An 18,594-nucleotide genomic window follows, 5' to 3' on the forward strand; every position below is an offset into this window, starting at 1 on the left:
GATGCTATGTTAGCTAGCTGGCTATAACAGAGGGATGCTATGTTAGCTAGCTAATTTATTGCGACTGGTGCGCGCTGGTTTAACTTCTTACTGACTGAACACTGTAACGTTACCACATGATTGTAGCGGGTTTACTAACGCGTTAGCTCTATTAGTTATGCTGACTATAACGTTACTTTAGCTAGTGTGGTGAAACTAGGTCGGCTGTGTATAGCAGTTTGGCTTGGAAAGGTTTTTTTGCTTGGTCATATACAGCTGATGTGTTGTGCACTGGAGTCCACAAGTGAAGGTGAAAATGTGAGAGGAGAGGCCATAGATGCGAAAAGGAATAGAACGTGGCTGCTATTAAAGTGAACTGTGTTTACGTGTGATCATGGGTGTATTCATTCCGCCGATTCTGTAGAAAAAATGTTTAGAAAACAGAAGCAAACAGAACGAAACTTGTCCAATAGAAACTCTTGTTTGCAACTGTTGGACGAATGATTACACCCTAGATGTCACGACTTCCGCCGAAGTCGGGCCCCGTTCGGGCGGCGTTCGGAGGTCGACGTCACCGGCTTTCTAGCCATCGCCGCTCCATTTCTCATTGATCCATTTGTTTTGTCTTGTTCCCTGAACACCTGGTTTTCATTCCCCAATCAATCTACATGTATGTATTCCTCTGTTCCCCATCATGTCTTTGTGTGAGATAGTTTCGTGTTACGTGTCATTTTTTGACGTGCTTTACTGGTATGCGTTTATTTCCATGTTTTATTTCACGAGGTACGTTACGTTGTTTATACAATATATATTGTGACCGTTTGCGCATTTGCACTTTTGCCTCTTGGCTGGAGGTTTCGACGCAGTGGCGTCCGTCTGTTGGTTTCTCCTGCCTCATTAAAGTGTGAGCCAGTTCACAACTCTCTGCTCTCCTGCACCTGACTCCGCTACCAGCACACACGCCTTTGACAGCAGATCAGATACATGCACGCAACATTGTGCAAAGCGGTATATCATTTGTCACTGTCTGTCACCTCTAATGTTTCTCTCGACCTGTGTGCACCTACGTTGTAATCTTTCATTCATCTGCTAGGTTGTATCAACCTCATGATGGGTACAGGGAACATTAGAGTATCATGTAGTAACCTAAACCCATCACTCTTACATTGAACTGGGTGGATATGAATGACAGTAACCTAAACCTGTCACTGTTACATTGAACTGGGTGAATATGAATGACAGTAACCTAGACCTATCACTGTTACATTGAACTGGGTGAATATGAATGACAGTAACTTAAACCTGTCACTGTTACATTGAACTGGGTGAATATGAATGACAGTAACCTAAACCTATCACTGTTACATTGAACTGGGTGAATGGAATATGAATGACAGTATCCTAGACCTGTCACTGTTACATTGAACTGGGTGAATGGAATATGAATGACAGTAACCTAGACCTATCACTGTTACATTGAACTGGGTGAATATGAATGACAGTATCCTAGACCTGTCACTGTTACATTGAACTGGGTGAATATGAATGACAGTAACCTAAACCTGTCACTGTTACATTGAACTGGGTGAATATGAATGACAGTATCCTAAACCTGTCACTGTTACATTGAACTGGGTGAATATGAAGGACAGTATCCTAGACCTATCACTGTTACATTGAACTGGGTGAATATGAATGACAGTATCCAGTAATAGAAATAAGACCATGCTCATGAAGCCCAAAAAATGGTCCTCCCTCATCTTAAATGTCACCAAGGCTGATTTACCTAACTCTCTGGAGTCCAGAATTAAACAACCGTGTGAACAGGTTTGATTGTGAACTTGTCATTTTAAATCTTAACAGTGGTGACAGGTAAGTCCAGAAGTTGGTGGAGCAAGACTTTGTAAACAAAAAGAGAGTACCAGTGGAGGCTGCTGAGGGGAGGACAGCTCATAGTAATGTCTGGAACGGAGTGAATGGAATGGCACCAAACACATGGAAATTATGTATTTGATAGCATCCCACGTATGTCGCTACTGCCATTGCCGTGAGCCCGTCCTCCCATATTACGGTGCCACCAACCTCCTGTGGAGCATGATGATGTGATCTATGTGACTTCAAAGTGGTCCAGACAACCTTTTGGTAAAGAATACAGTGACGAGTAATACATCTGTCTCCGGTGATAAAAAGTAGGGCTCTATGAAAAACGGCATCCATGGGGGTTTAACAGTAGAGGTGAGATGCTGCACACTTATAAATAGTATCACCATAATAACAGGTAGAAAGGTTGATAAATAGTATCACCATAACAACAGGTAGAAAGGTTGATAAATAGTATCACCATAACAACAGAAAGAAAGGTTGATGAATAGTATCACCATAACAACAGGTAGAAAGGTTGATAAATAGTATCACCATAACAACAGATAGAAAGGTTGATGAATAGTATCACCATAACAACAGGTAGAAAGGTAGATAAATATAATCACCATAACAACAGGTAGAAAGTTTGATACATAGTATCACACAAAACAACAGGTAGAAAGGTTGATAAATAGAATCACCATAACAACAACAGGTAGAAAGGTTGATAAATAGTATCACCATAGCAACAACAGGTAGAAAGGTTGATAAATAGTATCACCATAACAACAACAGGTAGAAAGGTTGATAAATAGTATCACCATAACAACAAAAGGCCAGGTCAGCAGGGGAGGGGGGTTATGGAAAAGTAGCCAAAGCAGCCCATTTCATTTGTATGATATGGGACAAGATCATTAAAACAACTAAAATGGTTGCTGTAATAGTTAAATGCCCAGGCTTAAACCCTGATTGGTTTTACATTCTAAATACATTTCTCAGATAAAAAAATAACAAAGTTGTACATTTACCAAAGATTCAAGAATACTAGCTAGACAAGGAAGCGTTGAAATGGGGCGATAATAATTAAGATCACTACTATCCCACCCTTATGGAGCGGCATCACAAGAGCTGATTTCTATACTTATGTAATATTTCCTGATAACAATGTTTAAAAAGGGGGAGTTATTGAGCCAACAATGATGGGCGCTGCACAGTTAAGCAGCCCAGAATCCAACTGGTCGTCCCCTGTGGATTTCTTGTTGTCTATTGCTAGCAAAGCACGCAATGCTTATTTTTTCTGTAAACAATCAGATTTAACCTTTGTCATTTGTCAACAAAGACCTCAGTTCCTTAAAAAGCTTGCCAGCCTGTGTGGCCTTGACCCAAGCATCATCTCTTTAATGAACGACTTTGTGTAATTCTGGAGTGTACCAGGCATTCCATCTACCTTTAATAACCCTGTTTTAATTTTTTTTGTAGGGAGCATGATTATCTACAATTGTATTGAATACATCTGCAAAAAGGCTGAAAGCTAAATCAGGTTCAGGGACAGATTAAATCAAATCAAGGTCACTAAAATAAAGATCGTTTTAAAAAGCCAGTTCATTGAAGTTTTTTACATGCTTGTATTCTCACATCTCTAACACAAACAACTGGAGTCACTAATATCTTGTGTGAAGACACCAGTAGAAACATACTTCTCTGGTGTATTCGTTCAAATAAAATCAGAGTTGACTTTGAAGGATCTTTAGGGTTGTGCCATTTAGGCTTAGTCACCAGCTTGGTTAGGTTTAGATCATTACACATGTCTTTTAGATTGTCTGAAGCCTGAATTTCCCCAATCATAATTTAGGTCACCCAGGATAATAATTTCTGATTTAGTAAAACAAGACAACAAACTAGTTAACTGGGGAGGACAGTAGACCTCTATAACAGTTATGGATAAATTTTTCCCAAAACAGAGGCTTAGTATAGTAGCAAACATTTTGTTTGGCAATGAAAATTGATTTCAGTAAAGTTATTTTTAATAGGAATTGTCCTCTACACCACCTCTACCCTGTCTATCAGCTCTGAACACATAACCTTTAATATTAATATCAGAGTTCAGAATTTCCCCAGAGATCCAATTTTCAGTCAATACCAGAATTTCCGGATGGATCTGCATAGTGATGTAATCCAGTTCAGATGCATCAACCAATCAAAAGCCCTTTACAATGTTTTAAGTCACAAGAAGTCTCCAACTCAAACAAGCTACGTCCAATAGACAGTTGCAGGTCTGATGATTGACGTTGAAATACAGTGCATTCGAAAATGTATTCAGAACCCTTGACTTTTTCCACTATTTGTTACATTACAGACATTCTAAAATGGATTAAATATTTATTTTATTTAATTTTATTTCACCTTTATTTAACCAGGTAGGCTAGTTGAGAATAAGTTCTCATTTGCAACTGCGACCTGGCCAAGATAAAGCGTAGCAATTCGACACATACAACAACACAGAGTTACACATGGAACAAACAAAACATACAGTCAATAATACAGTAGAACGATATAAAACAAAAAGTCTATATACAGTGAGTGCAAATGAGGTAAGTTAAGGAAATAAATAGGCCATGGTGGCGAAGTAATTACAATATAGCAATTAAACACATTTGTTTTTCCTTCCAATCAACCTTCATCAATCTACACACAATACCCCATAATGGCAAAGTGAAAAATAAAAACATTTACCTCAGTATTCAGATCCTTTGCTATGAGACTCAAAATTGAGTTCAGGTGCATCCCGTTTCCATTGATCATCCTTGATTGGAGTAGACCTTAGGTAAATTCAATTGATTGGACATGATTTGAAAAGGAATTGTCTATGTGTCTATTGACACCTGTCTATGTAGAAAAAAAACAAGCCATGAGGTTGAAGGAATTGTTTGTAGAGCTCCCAGACAGGATTGTGTTGAGGCACAGATCACAGGAAGTGTACCAAACAATGTCTGCAGCATTGAAGGTCCCCAAGAACAGAGTGGCCTCTATCATTCTTAAATGGAAGAAGTGTTGAACCACCAAGACTCATCCTAGAGCCGACTTTCCGGCCAAATTGAGCAATCGGGGGAGAAGGGCCTTGGTCAGGGAGGTGACCAAGAACCCGGTGGTCACTCTGACAGAGCTCCAGAGTTTCTCTGTGGAGATGGGAGAACCTTCCAGAAGGACAACCATCGCTGCAGCTCTCCACCAATCAGGCTTTTATGGTAGAGTGGCCAAATGGAAGCCACTCCTCAGTAAAAGGCACATGACAGCCGTCTTGATATTTGCCAAAAGGCACCTAAAGGACTCTCAGACCATGAGAAACAAGATTCTCTGGTCTGATGAAACCAAGATTGAGCTCTTTGGCCTGAATGCCAAGCGTCACGTCTGGAGGAAACCTGGCACCATCACTACGGTGAAGCATGGTGGTGGCAGCATCATGGAATGTCTCCCAGCAGCAGGGACTGGGAGACTAGTCAGGACAGAGGGAAAGATGAACAGAGCAAAGTACAGAGAGATCCTTGATGAAAACCTGGTCCAGAGCGATCAGGACCTCAGATGGTGAACCTTCGTCCCAGTCTAACAGGACAACGACCCTGGAACCAATCTCTATGCAGCGACGTTCCTCATCCAACCTGACAGAGCTCGAGAGGATCTGCAGAGAAGAATGGCAGAAACTCCGCAAATACAGATGTGCCAAGCTTGTAGCGTCATACCAAAGAAGAATCAAGGTTGTAATCGCTGCCAAAGGTGCTTCAACAAAGTACTTTGTACAGGGCCGGAATAATTATGTAAATGTGATATATCCGTTTTTAGTTGTAATGTTTAAAAAAAAAAGGTTTTTGCTTTGTCTTTATGGGGTATTTTGTGTTGTTTTAATATCCATTTTAGAATAAGACTGTAACAAAATGAGACTCGTTTCAGGAAACTAGGCGTATGTCGCATGTCATGACTTCACAAGAGAGCCGTTTAAACTTCAACTTAATATTTTTATCAAAATGTTTTTTTTTTGGGGGGGGGGGGCAGAAATGCCTTCTCAAACATTGTTTCATGTGTATTTAGCGTTGGGACTCAGTCGGACCAGGTTTCAGCTGCTGCGCAACACTGACATCCTTCCTCACGTAGATGGTCTCCCTGTATAAGCACCACCTGGACTGGACACAGCTAGACGAAGATCAGGGAGTTTTGTGACGAAGAGGCTATGGGACATCACATGCCCTGCACCAAAGTCAAGGGCAGGACAGAAACAGACTCTCCGAATATAGATTCCCTTGTTCAAGCGTGGTTCAGACGGACCAGTCATCAGCACTATCTGCAATGCCTCTATTCTTATGACTCTCTCCTAACACACACGCCATACGTTGCTGCTGCTATTAATTATCCTGCTGCTCAGCCACTTTACCCCTGATTGTATGTATATAACTACCTTGTCTATCACTGATATCGTTATCGATATTGTTCTTGTACATACTGTATATGTTATTTACATTGACAATATCTATTTCTGATATTACTACTATACAAGTAACCGTTTGGCTGTGCCGTTTGCACCTTCTGTAGAGACCCATCCACTTAGCTAGATGTGGTTGGGGGTTATAGCACCTACTGTAGAGACCCATCCACTTAGCTAGATGTGGTTGGGGGTTATAGCACCTTTTGTAGAGACCCATCCACTTAGCTAGATGTGGTTGGGGGTTATAGCACCTACTGTAGAGACCCATCCACTTAGCTAGATGTGGTTGGGGGTTATAGCATCCACTTAGCTAGATGTGGTTGGGGGTTATAGCACCTTCTGTAGAGACCCATCCACTTAGCTAGATGTGGCTGGGAGGTATAGCATTTCTTTCACATGACCCATTAACCCCCAAGCCAAAATACTCTTGTATATAGCCTCCACATTGACTCTGTACCGGCACCCCCTGTATATAACCTCCACATTGACTCTGTACCATAATACCCTGTATATAGCCTCCACATTGACTCTGTACTGGTACCCCCTGTATATAGCCTCCACATTAACTCTGTACCAGTACCCCCTGTATATAGCCTCCACATTGACTCTGTACCGGTACCCCCTGTATATAGCCTCCACATTGAATCTGTACCGTAACACCCTGTATATAGCCTCCACATTGAATCTGTACCAGTACCCCCTGTATATAGCCTCCACATTGAATCTGTACCGTAACACCCTGTATATAGCCTCCACATTGAATCTGTACCATAACACCCTGTATATAGCCTCCACATTGACTCTGTACCGTAACACCCTGTATATAGCCTCCACATTGACTCTGTACCAGTACCCCCTGTATATAGCCTCCACATTGAATCTGTACCGTAACCATTGAACCTGTACTGTAACACCCTGTATATAGCCTCCACTTTGAATCTGTACCAGTACCCCCTGTATATAGCCTCCACATTGAATCTGTACCGTAACACCCTGTATATAGCCTCTCACATTGAATCTGTACCGTAACACCCTGTATATAGCCTCCACATTGAATCTGTACCATAACACCCTGTATATAGCCTCCACATTGACTCTGTACCGTAACACCCTGTATATAGCCTCCACATTGAATCTGTACCATAACACCCTGTATATAGCCTCGCTACTGTTATTTTATTGTTGCTCCTTAATTATTTGTTGAATTTTTTTTCTTTCTTAAAACTGAATTGTTGGTTAAGGGATTTCACTGTAAGGTGAATACTTGTTGTATTCGGTGTATGTGACAAATAACATTTGATTTGAATTTAGAAAAGCGTGTCTGGGTAAGCAAAATCTAATATTTATAAAATGTTTTTTATCTGGACACTTTCTGTTTACCTGGACATTTTCCTTACTGTAGGCTTCTAATTTTAGTCGTAATCTTCACTACACTACTCACTGTATAGTGACCTCACATGTGAATCCAACCTGTTGTGACTAGGGGGCAGTATTTTCATTTTTGGAAAAAGAACGTTCCCGTAGTGAACAGGATATTTTGTCAGGACAAGATGCTTGAATATGCATATAATTGACAGCTTAGGATAGAAAACACTCTGAAGTTTCCAAAACTGTAAAAATATTGTCTGTGAGTATAACAGAAGTGATGTTGCAGGCGAAAGCCTGAGAAAAATCCAATCCGGAAGTGCCTCATGTTTTGAAAGCGCTGCGTTCCAATGCGTCCCTATTGAGCAGTGAATGGGCTATCGACCAGATTACTCTTTCTCCGTATTCCCCAAGGTGTCTACAACATTGTGACGTAGTTTTACGCATTTCTGTTCGAGAATAGCCGTATGCGGCCACATTGAGTAAGTGGTCACATGGTGGCTCCGAGAGAGATTCTCGCGTAAAATACAGAAGTAGCCATTACTCCAATCGGTCCTACCGAAAAACTAATTGTCCCGACAGATATATTATCGAATAGATATTAGAAAAACACCTTGAGGATGGATTCTAAACCACGTTTGGCATGTTTCTGTCGATATTATGGAGCTAATTTGGAATATTTTTCGGCGTTGTGGTGACCGCAATTTCCGGACAATTTCTCAGCCAAACATGAAGAACAAACGGAGCTGTTTTGCCTACAAAAAAATAATATTTTGGGAAAAAAGGAACATTGGCTATCTAACTGGGAGTCTCGTGAGTGAAAACATCCGAAGTTCATCAAAGGTAAACGATTTAATTTGATTGCTTTTCTGATTTCTGTGACAAGGTTGCCTGCTGCTAGCAGGGCATAATGCTATGCTAGGCTATCGATAAACTTACACAAATGCTTGTCTAGCATTGGCTGTAAAGCATATTTTTAAAATCTGAGATGACAGGGTGATTAACAAAAGGCTAAGCTGTGTCTCAATATATTTAATTTGTGATTTTCATGAATAGGAATATTTTCTAGGGATGTTTATGTCCGTTGTCAAAGGGTCTGGATACACTGTAACACCTTTTCAACCTTGTTGGGTGAAATGTTTACTGTTACTTTCTACTAGTTTTTTGTTGATGTTAAATGTGTTTCTTCTCAGTTTTGTGTTTTGTCACTTGCTTTGGCATTATAAACATATGTTTGCCATGCCAATATATTCCCTCTAAATCTAATCGATTTGAATTGGAAGAGAGCAAGAGCGCAAGAGAGAGACAGAAAGGAGAAGACAGAGGGAGAGAGGTAGAGAAGAGGGGAGGAGGGGTGAGAAGGATGCTTCTTCACCCAAGCGTTCCCTCCTCAAGGACAGAAGGTCGAGGAGAGACTAATGCTTGGTGGCAGCTCAGTCAACTGGTGAATTCATATAGGCAAACAGTACAGCACAGCACAGCAGTAATAAGGAAAACTCCATACAGCCAAGCATCCAGCCAGCGGACTTGTAACCCCACTGAGACTGAACTCTGGAGTCTGATGTGGTCTCTTCGTGCAACATGCACATGTAAGGCTGAGAGTTTATGAAGGGGGGGTATACCATCCTGTGGGTCCTCGTGCAGTACGTGTAGGTATGAGAGATAACAGTCATGTGGGTCCTCGTGCAACACGTGTAGGTATGAGCGATAACAGTCATGTGGGTCCTCGTGCAGCACGTGTAGGTATGAGAGATAACAGTCATGTGGGTCCTCGTGCAGCACGTATAGGTATGAGAGATAACAGTCCTGTGGGTCCTCGTGCAGCACGTGTAGGTATGAGATAACAGTCATGTGGGTCCTCGTGCAGCACGTGTAGGTATGAGAGATAACAGTCCTGTGGGTCCTCGCGCAGCACGTGTAGGTATGAGAGATAACAGGGGGTCACTGAATCCGTATAAGAAACAATCTGGAGAAACACTTTGGGAAAAGTCAAATCAAATAAATATCAAATCACATATTATTGGTCACATACACGTGATTAGCTGTCAGGAGAATTCTATACTCCTGTTCATTTACCAATTCAATTATGTTACCCTCAGTCTGTTATATCAGGATTTGTAAGATACTGATAGAAACGAAAACAGACAGAGGCCCAGTCTACCAAAGTTAAATGTTTATTCACGGGAACATTCTCCCGTGTACAGTACAGGACCTTCAATTTATAGCGACACACATACTTCCACACCAACCATCAAATCCGCCCGCCAATAGAGCCTAGGGGAGTACGTGAGAATAGTGTCTTCCTACCCTCCCCTAAGAGGGGGAGAGACCTGGGACTGGGAAGTTCTCAGTGTCCCAGCCAAGGTCTCCCCGGATCTGGCTCAGGCAGATAGTCTGTTCTCAAAACACTAGAGACATTGTTCCCAAACGTTGATTCTGACTAAATCCACACACAGTATTATAATATAATCATCGAATGAGTCTAACACTTACACACATGTATTATAATAATCTAATGATTCAAATTAATTTCATACAATCACATGGTATCAGACCTATGGTTTCAGGACTGCAACATTCTAATAATTTATTAAAACACATTTCCTTATCATTAGCAGATGTTATTGCGGGTGTAGCGAAATGTTTGTGCTTCTAGCTCCGATAGTGCAGAATATCTATACACAAATCTAAGTAGGAATAAATGAAGACTATATGTAGCCGATGTGAAACGGCTAGCTTAGTTAGCGGTGGGGCGCGCTAATAACATTTCAATCGGTGACATCACTTCCTCTGAGACCTTGAAGTAGTTGTTCCCCTTGCTCTGCAAGGGCCGCGGTTTTTGTGGAGCGATGGGTAACGATGCTTCGTGGGTGTCAGTTGTTGATGTGTGCAGAGGGTCCTTGGTTCGAGCCCAGGTCGGGGCGAGGAGATGTTATACTATACTGTATACTTGAAGCTATACTGTTACATATATATACATATGGACGAGAGATGTCAGAGCGTAACGGACTAAGATACAGTAGAATAGTATAGAAAAAGCCAACACCAAGAGGGTCAACTGCCTTTTCAGGATAGGCTTACTACAAATGAAATAGAACTCCTGCCAGCACCACTGAGTACACCCAGCAGAGAACCGTGCTGAGATCCCCTGCTGTGGGTCTGGACTCTGGAGTAAGTGTTCTCTTCCATTGCAACAGGGGGTCACTGTCTCTGATGTTATCAGGATCAAGGACAGACCTTGGGTTTAATCTTATAACAAGACCACCAGGCTGGAGTCGATATGCTTCTTTTTTTTTACAGAGTAAAAGGAGCTTGCGTTATCTCTGGAAGAAACTGTATTGTAGTCATTGGGTGGTAACAGTGAATCGGCTTCATTGTCTCCATGTAATGAGATTGTTGAATGGAAAAAGCATGAGCTGATGCACATCCAAAGATACTGGAGAGGTGATGAGTAACGGAACAGTAAATTGTGTAGAAATAAAGAGAGAAAGAATGAATGAAAGAAAGAAAGAAAGAAAGAAAGAAAGAATGAAAGGATGAAAGAAAGAAAGAAAGAAAGAATGAAAGAATGAAAGGATGAAAGAAAGAAAGAAAGAAAGAAATAATGAAAGAATGAAAGGATGAAAGAGAGAAAGAAAGAAAGAATGAAAGAATGAAAGGATGAAAGAAAGAAAGAAAGAAAGAAAGAAAGAATGAAAGGATGAAAGAAAGAAAGAAAGAAAGAAATAATGAAAGAATGAAAGGATGAAAGAGAGAAAGAGAGAAAGAAAGAAAGAAGGAAAGATTGAAATAAATAATGAATGACAAAGAATGAAAAGAAAGAAAGAAAGAAAGCTGCACACTACAGTGTACTACTATTCTCACTGTTTAATGGGTAAAGAGAAAATATGTATTTTGAAAGTACAGTGTTTTGACCACAGCCATATGCAGGAGTCCTTTATATCAGTTTAATTTCCCTGACAAAAGGTTGCAGGTACCGTTATGCACCAATACTCTTGTGGCATGATATGATATGATATACACATGAAATTATATGATATGATATGATATACACATGAAATTATATGATATGATATGATATGATATACACATGAAATTATATGATATGATATACACATGAAATTATATGATATGATATACGCATGAAATTATATGATATGATATGATATGACGTGATATACACATGAAATTATTTGATATTATAGACACATGAAATGATATGATATACACATGAAATGATATGATATGATATACACATGAAATGATATGATAAGATATACACATGAAATGATATGATCTACACATGAAATGTGCCCTTTCTCTCCTGTGAAATTAGCTAAATGTCAGTTCTAGTCTCTCCTCCCTCATACTTTCCTGAATACATAGAATCCTGAAGACATAGAGTCCTGAAGACATAGAGTCCTGAAGACAGAGTCCTGAAGGAAGAGAGTCCTGAAGACATAGAATCATAAAGACATAGAATCCTGAAGACATAGAGTCCTGAAGACATAGAGTCCTGAAGACATAGAGTCCTGAAGGAAGAGAGTCCTGAAGACATAGAGTCCTGAAGGAAGAGAGTCCTGAAGACATAGAGTCCTGAAGGAAGAGAGTCCTGAAGACATAGAATCCTGAAGACATAGAGTCCTGAAGGAAGAGAGTCCTGAAGACATAGAATCCTAAAGACATAGAGTCCTAAAGGAAGAGAGTCCTGAAGACATAGAGTCCTGAAGACATCGAGTTCAAAATACATAGAGTCCTGAAGGAAGAGAGTCCTGAAGACATAGAATCCTGAAGACATAGAGTCCTGAAGACATAGAGTCCTGAAGACATAGAGTCCTGAAGGAAGAGAGTCCTGAAGACATAGAGTCCTGAAGGAAGAGAGTCCTGAAGACATAAAGTCCTGAAGGAAGAGAGTCCTGAAGGAAGAGAGTCCTGAAGACATAGAATCCTGAAGACATAGAGTCCTGAAGGAAGAGAGTCCTGAAGACATAGAGTCCTGAAGGAAGAGAGTCCTGAAGACATAGAATCCTGAAGACATAGAGTCCTGAAGGAAGAGAGTCCTGAAGACATAGAGTCCTGAAGACATCAAGTTCAAAATACATAGAGTCCTGAAGACATAGAGTCCTGAAGACATAGAGTCCTGAAGACATAGGCTCCTGAAGACATAGAGTCCTGAGGAAAGAGAGTCCTGAAGGCATAGAGTCCTGAAAGAAGAGAGTCCTGAAGAAAACGCTAGATCACTACACTCTCACTCTGGGATTCTTCACAGTGACACTACCTGTGTGTGTGTGTGTGTGTGTGTGTGTGTGTGTGTGTGTGTGTGTGTGTGTGTGTGTGTGTGTGTGTGTGTGTGTGTGTGTGTGTGTGTGTGTGTGTGTGTCTACCTAAGGCAGAAACAGAGGACTGTGTCCCCTGAGTTTCACTGGGCATCACGTCCTGAGGTAAGGAGAAAATAACCTCACCAACCTCCTAAAAACTATATAAAGATAACATCTTGTCTTTCCCTCGAAGGCTGGCTGCTGAGGGTGAAAGTTACGAGGGGTTCCCCACACTCAAGACTCTTCCTACACAACGGCTGTGTCGCAAATGGAACCCTATTCCTTATGTTGTGTACTACTAGTAGTGCACTATTTAGGGGACAATGTGCCATTTGGGAAACATCCACTGCCCACACAAGGTGCCTGTCCACATTACTCTTCTGTTCTTGATGCCAGGGAGTGTAACAGCACCCTGAGGTAGTACCCTTTACCCTTGTCTGACTGGCAGACACAGCCCCATTTCACACTCACACACATGGACACACACACACACACACACACACACACACACACACACACGGTCTCACACAGACACACACACACAGACACACACACAGACACACACACACACACACATACGGTCTCACACAGACACACACACACAGGGACACACACACAGAGACACACACACAGACACACACATACTCACACACACGGTCTCACACAGACACACACACACAGGAACACACACACAGGGACACACACACCTCAACAATGTCAGCAGCAGGCTTTCTGCTAGACAGACATACAAAAGGACTGCCCTGGCATGTGTGGTGTGTAAAAATGTAAATGTACAATTCAAGGCACCATTACTTTACATTTTATACCTCAGAATAGTAATACTAATAAAAAACTCTGAATATTATTAATACTGTAAATACTCTGAAAAGTAATACTAAAAATAAATACTATGTTGGTAATACTAATATCAATACTCTGGTAGTAATACTGATATCAATACTCTGTTAGTAATACTAATACCAATACTATGGTAGTAATACTAATACATAGAATATATGTGTCTTTACGATTTTTCCAACCAATTTGTTTACGTCCCATTTTCCCTTTGCTGATTGAACAGCACAATCATGCTTCTTCACCTGCGAGGATCGTCTGAGACCAGTCACCCGGACAGTTGATGAAACTGAGAAGTATTTCTGTCTGTAACGAAGCCCCTTATTGTGGGGGGGGGGGGGAATGGCATTATGATTGGCTAGCCTTGCTCCCCAATGGGTGGGCCTGGCTCCCAAGTGGCTGCACCCCTACCCAGTCATGTGAAATCCGTAGATTAGGGCCAAATTAATTTATTTAAATTGATTGATTTCCTTATATGAACTGTAACTCATTGAAATTGTTGCATGTTGCGTTTATATTTCTGTTCAGTATAGATATAAATATATGAATAATTTATTATTTCAAAGGTAAAAGAAAAGTAGCTTCAACATGTTTCCTTGTCTGAAATGAATGGACTGTACTCATACAAATGGCAAAAAACAGAACTTGAAGTAACAAGGCACACTCTACTAAATAACAAAACAAAGATACTTATATTCTCATCATAACACATGAAGTTACACCGTCATCATGAAATGTGAAGTTATACTGTCATCATGACATGTGAAGTTATACTGTCATCATGACATGTGAAGTTATACTGTCATCATGACATATGAAGTTATACTGTCATCATGACATATGAAGTTAGACTGTCATCATGACATGAAGTTATACTGTCATCATGACATATGAAGTTATACTGTCATCATGACATATGAAGTTAGACTGTCATCATGACATATGCAGTTATACTGTCATCATGACATATGAAGTTACACTGTCATCATGACATATGAAGTTACACTGTCATCATGACATATGCAGTTATACTGTCATGAAGTTACACTGTCATCATGACATATGAAGTTACACTGTCATCATGACATATGAAGTTATACTGTCATCATGACATATGAAGTTATACTGTCATCATGACATATGAAGTTACACTGTCATCATGACATATGAAGTTACACTGTCATCATGACATATGCAGTTATACTGTCATGAAGTTACACTGTCATCATGACATATGAAGTTACACTGTCATCATGACATATGAAGTTACACTGTCATCATGACATATGAAGTTACACTGTCATCATGACATATGCAGTTATACTGTCATGAAGTTATACTGTCATCATGACATATGAAGTTATACTGTCATCATGACATATGAAGTTATACTGTCATCATGACATATGAAGTTACACTGTCATCATGACATATGCAGTTATACTGTCATGAAGTTATACTGTCATCATGACATATGAAGTTATACTGTCATCATGACATATGAAGTTACACTGTCATCATGACATGAAGTTACACTGTCATCATGACATATGAAGTTATACTGTCATCATGACATATGAAGTTACACTGTCATCATGACATATGAAGTTACACTGTCATCATGACATATGAAGTTATACTGTCATGAAGTTATACTGTCATCATGACATATGAAGTTACATCGTCATCATGAAATGTGAAGTTATACTGTCATCATGACATATGCAGAGTGGAGCAGTGGGACTGGGACTGGATTAGCATCAAGCCCTCAGAACAACACGAAGACACTGAGCTAATGGGATGTGCTCCTGCTGCTGCTAATATGGTTCCCAGTTACAATGAAACAACTGATTTAGACTGACGAATGAGAAGAGCAGGAAAGTACTTCCTGAAATCGAGGGGAAAACATCACCGTGATAACACTGTAAACACAGGTCCATTGGTATAGTGATGGAACAGGGTTTGTGTTCCGCTGCTGACAACATGTGGAGACATTAGCTGGGTAATGAACCTGCAAACAGCTGTGTATCTGTAGGGATGAGTTCATATCAGTGAGTTTGCTATCAGTGAAACAATGACGAAGAAGAGAAATGCTTCTCTGTATATCTCTGGGGTGCATAGGGATACGCTGGATGACAACGGATGATTTTTCCATTAGAAATGTAATGTCCCCATAACCCCATGACTATTGCAACCCCTATAGGCATGCGTGCAGGCTTAATGCCCATATTGATACACTGGCTGACAAGCAATGCTTTCCCATTAAAATGTAAATGTTATTCCCATGTCTGTATTCCCATGTCTGTATTCCCATGTCTGCATTCCCATGTCTAGGCCTGTGTGTTCCCATGTCTCTATTCCCATGTCTGTATTCCCATGTCTGTATTCCCATGTCTATGTGGCATTTCAAAATTGAAAATGCGCAGAACTCTGAATGTCCGGGATATTGGGTGTATTCAGTGAAATGAATACAGAGTGTTTTGCCCTAGTGAACACGGCCGGAATACGAGAGAGCAGAGGGTGCACAGCGGTGCTGTGGTGGTACAGAGCTGTCCATTCAGCACCATGCCATATGAATGTCCCACAACGCTGTGCCCTACCAGCCACACGGTCAGAATATGAGAGCAGTAGAGTGGTGATGGAAAAGGAAGGAGCTGTCCTCTCAGCACCAAGCCCTGCTGAAGCCATGTGGATGCTAGCGGTGCTGGAAAAGGAAGGAGCTGTCCTCTCAGCACCAAGCCCTGCTGAAGCCATGTGGATGCTAGCGGTGCTGGAAAAGGAAGGAGCTGTCCTCTCAGCACCAAGCCCTGCTGCTAAACCACTGTTGCTGCAGCCAGATGTGTTCTAACAGTATATACAGCGATTTGAGAAATGAGCTGACAGACACTTCAATCTAACAACTTTAAAGCTAAACTTGGTTTCTCCAACGCATTTTGTATTCACTATTTCCATTTTTTTGTTTTTACATGTATTTAACCAATAAAAGCCCATTGAGACCCAGAGTCTCTTTTTCAAGGGAGACCTGGCCAAGAAGGCGGCAAATAATCAATACATTACAGAATTAAAACATACAGCAATGCAATACAACAACACGATCCAGCCTAAAACAAAGCATGTTACACTCTTTTGTAACAGAGTCTCCCGTCAACATTTGAAATCCATTCAGGGTCACTAACACATATCCAGATGAAGCAGGGATTGTAGACTATTCCATTCAGAGGCACTAACACATCCAGATGAAGCATGGATTGTAGATTTTTCCATGTGTCTGGTGCACAAGAAGAGAAGGCAGTCTTGCCTAATACTGTGAATGTCCTGGGGACTTTAAGTAGTAACCACCTAGCAGAACGGGTATGGTAACTGCTGGTGGTGAAGGAGACCAGACTACTAGATACAAATGTTTGAAATCAATGTATCTGCATACCAGCATCACACAACTTTACAGGACACGTCTTTCCCTGTAGCATCTCAAGCATGCAACAGCATCACACGTCTCAAACCCTCGAGGGGGAGGACACATACCAGAAACAGTGTGTTGACATCAATTTTCTCCAAGGTATGGATCTCATTTAAATTTATATCGGGTGTAAATTCTGTCCATTATTGAATCTGAAATATCAGTGAGAACCACATCATTCGCTCCATGTGATTATGACTTTGGAAACAGAACAGACAGGAAGTACAGCGTTTTGGTCGGTCTCTCTCTCTCTGTCTCTCTCTCTCTCTCTCTCTCTCTCTCTCTCTCTCTCTCTCTCTCTCTCTCTCTCTCTCTCTCTCTCTCTCTCTCTCTCTCTCTCTCTCTCTCTCTCTCTCTCTCTCTCTCTCTCTCTCTCTCTCTCTCTCTCTCTCTCTCTCTCTCTCTCTCTCTCTCTCTCTCTCTCTCTCTCTCATTATAACACATGATGTATGTCTGTTTAATTCTTATCACCACTCACCTGAAAGAGACGTAATATGTTCGCCACCATGATTGATACAGAACTCGCTGAAGCTCCAATCACTCCAACAACTTTCTCTGGTTTGACGAACACTGGTGGCTCACCGTTCATACACCTCACGTCCGAAGTGTCTTTTTGTATGAGTGCCTGCACAAAAGTCAGAGACTGCTCCAGAGCATAGGTATCCCTAGAACACGTATCGAGCACCCGGGCACCTAGGGTGATATTGGGCAAAAGCTCGTCATCACTGTTGATTTGATCCAAGGCATACATCATAGCTTCGAGGCGGTGGATCCCGTTCTCTTTCTTAATGTCGCCACACGGTTCCCCCGGGATCCCCCGGGCGTGCACAGGGAAGAGGCCACCAAGGGTCAGGTCTCCCTCCATTCTTATGGAATGCGGTGCGTACATTTCCTGCGATGCTGTAAGGTCGAATAGAGCTTTCATCACCCACAACACTTGCCACGTAAAGCAGGGTTTGTTCAGTTGCAGAACCACACCACCACCATCCCTTAGCCTGGCCATGGTCCTTCTCTATCTCTTTCTCTCCCTCCTGCCTCCTCCGACTTCGATTCAGAAGAAAATACCAGATTCACCGAGGCACTTTTTTGTATTATACTTCTATGAAATCAAGGTGATGCATCGTCCAAAGTAAGTCCATGTGTAGAAAAAAAATGTCAGGTGAGAAAGGTGTGCAGATTATTCTGGTTTAGGCTACCGACGGGTTTACCAATGCCTTATTCCTTCTAAATGTGCGCACAACTGCCCAGAAGCAGAGTAACGTTCACACAGTCGCTTGTTGCTT

General features: G+C 41.2%; 1 protein-coding gene across 1 annotated transcript in view; it reads right to left on the bottom strand.

Annotated features, from left to right (window-relative positions):
• Positions 1 to 18,314, bottom strand: part of LOC139369950 (metabotropic glutamate receptor 7-like) — a 372,213-nt gene extending 353,899 nt beyond the window's left edge. Inside the window, exon 1 of the mRNA XM_071109233.1 lies at positions 17,790 to 18,314. Coding sequence (XP_070965334.1) covers positions 17,790 to 18,314 — 525 coding nt within the window. The remainder of the gene's footprint in view (positions 1 to 17,789) is intronic.
• Between the last annotated feature and the right edge of the window lie 280 nt (positions 18,315 to 18,594).

Source organism: Oncorhynchus clarkii, chromosome 17, assembly GCF_045791955.1.
Source record: "Oncorhynchus clarkii lewisi isolate Uvic-CL-2024 chromosome 17, UVic_Ocla_1.0, whole genome shotgun sequence".
NCBI classification, from domain to species: domain Eukaryota; kingdom Metazoa; phylum Chordata; class Actinopteri; order Salmoniformes; family Salmonidae; genus Oncorhynchus; species Oncorhynchus clarkii.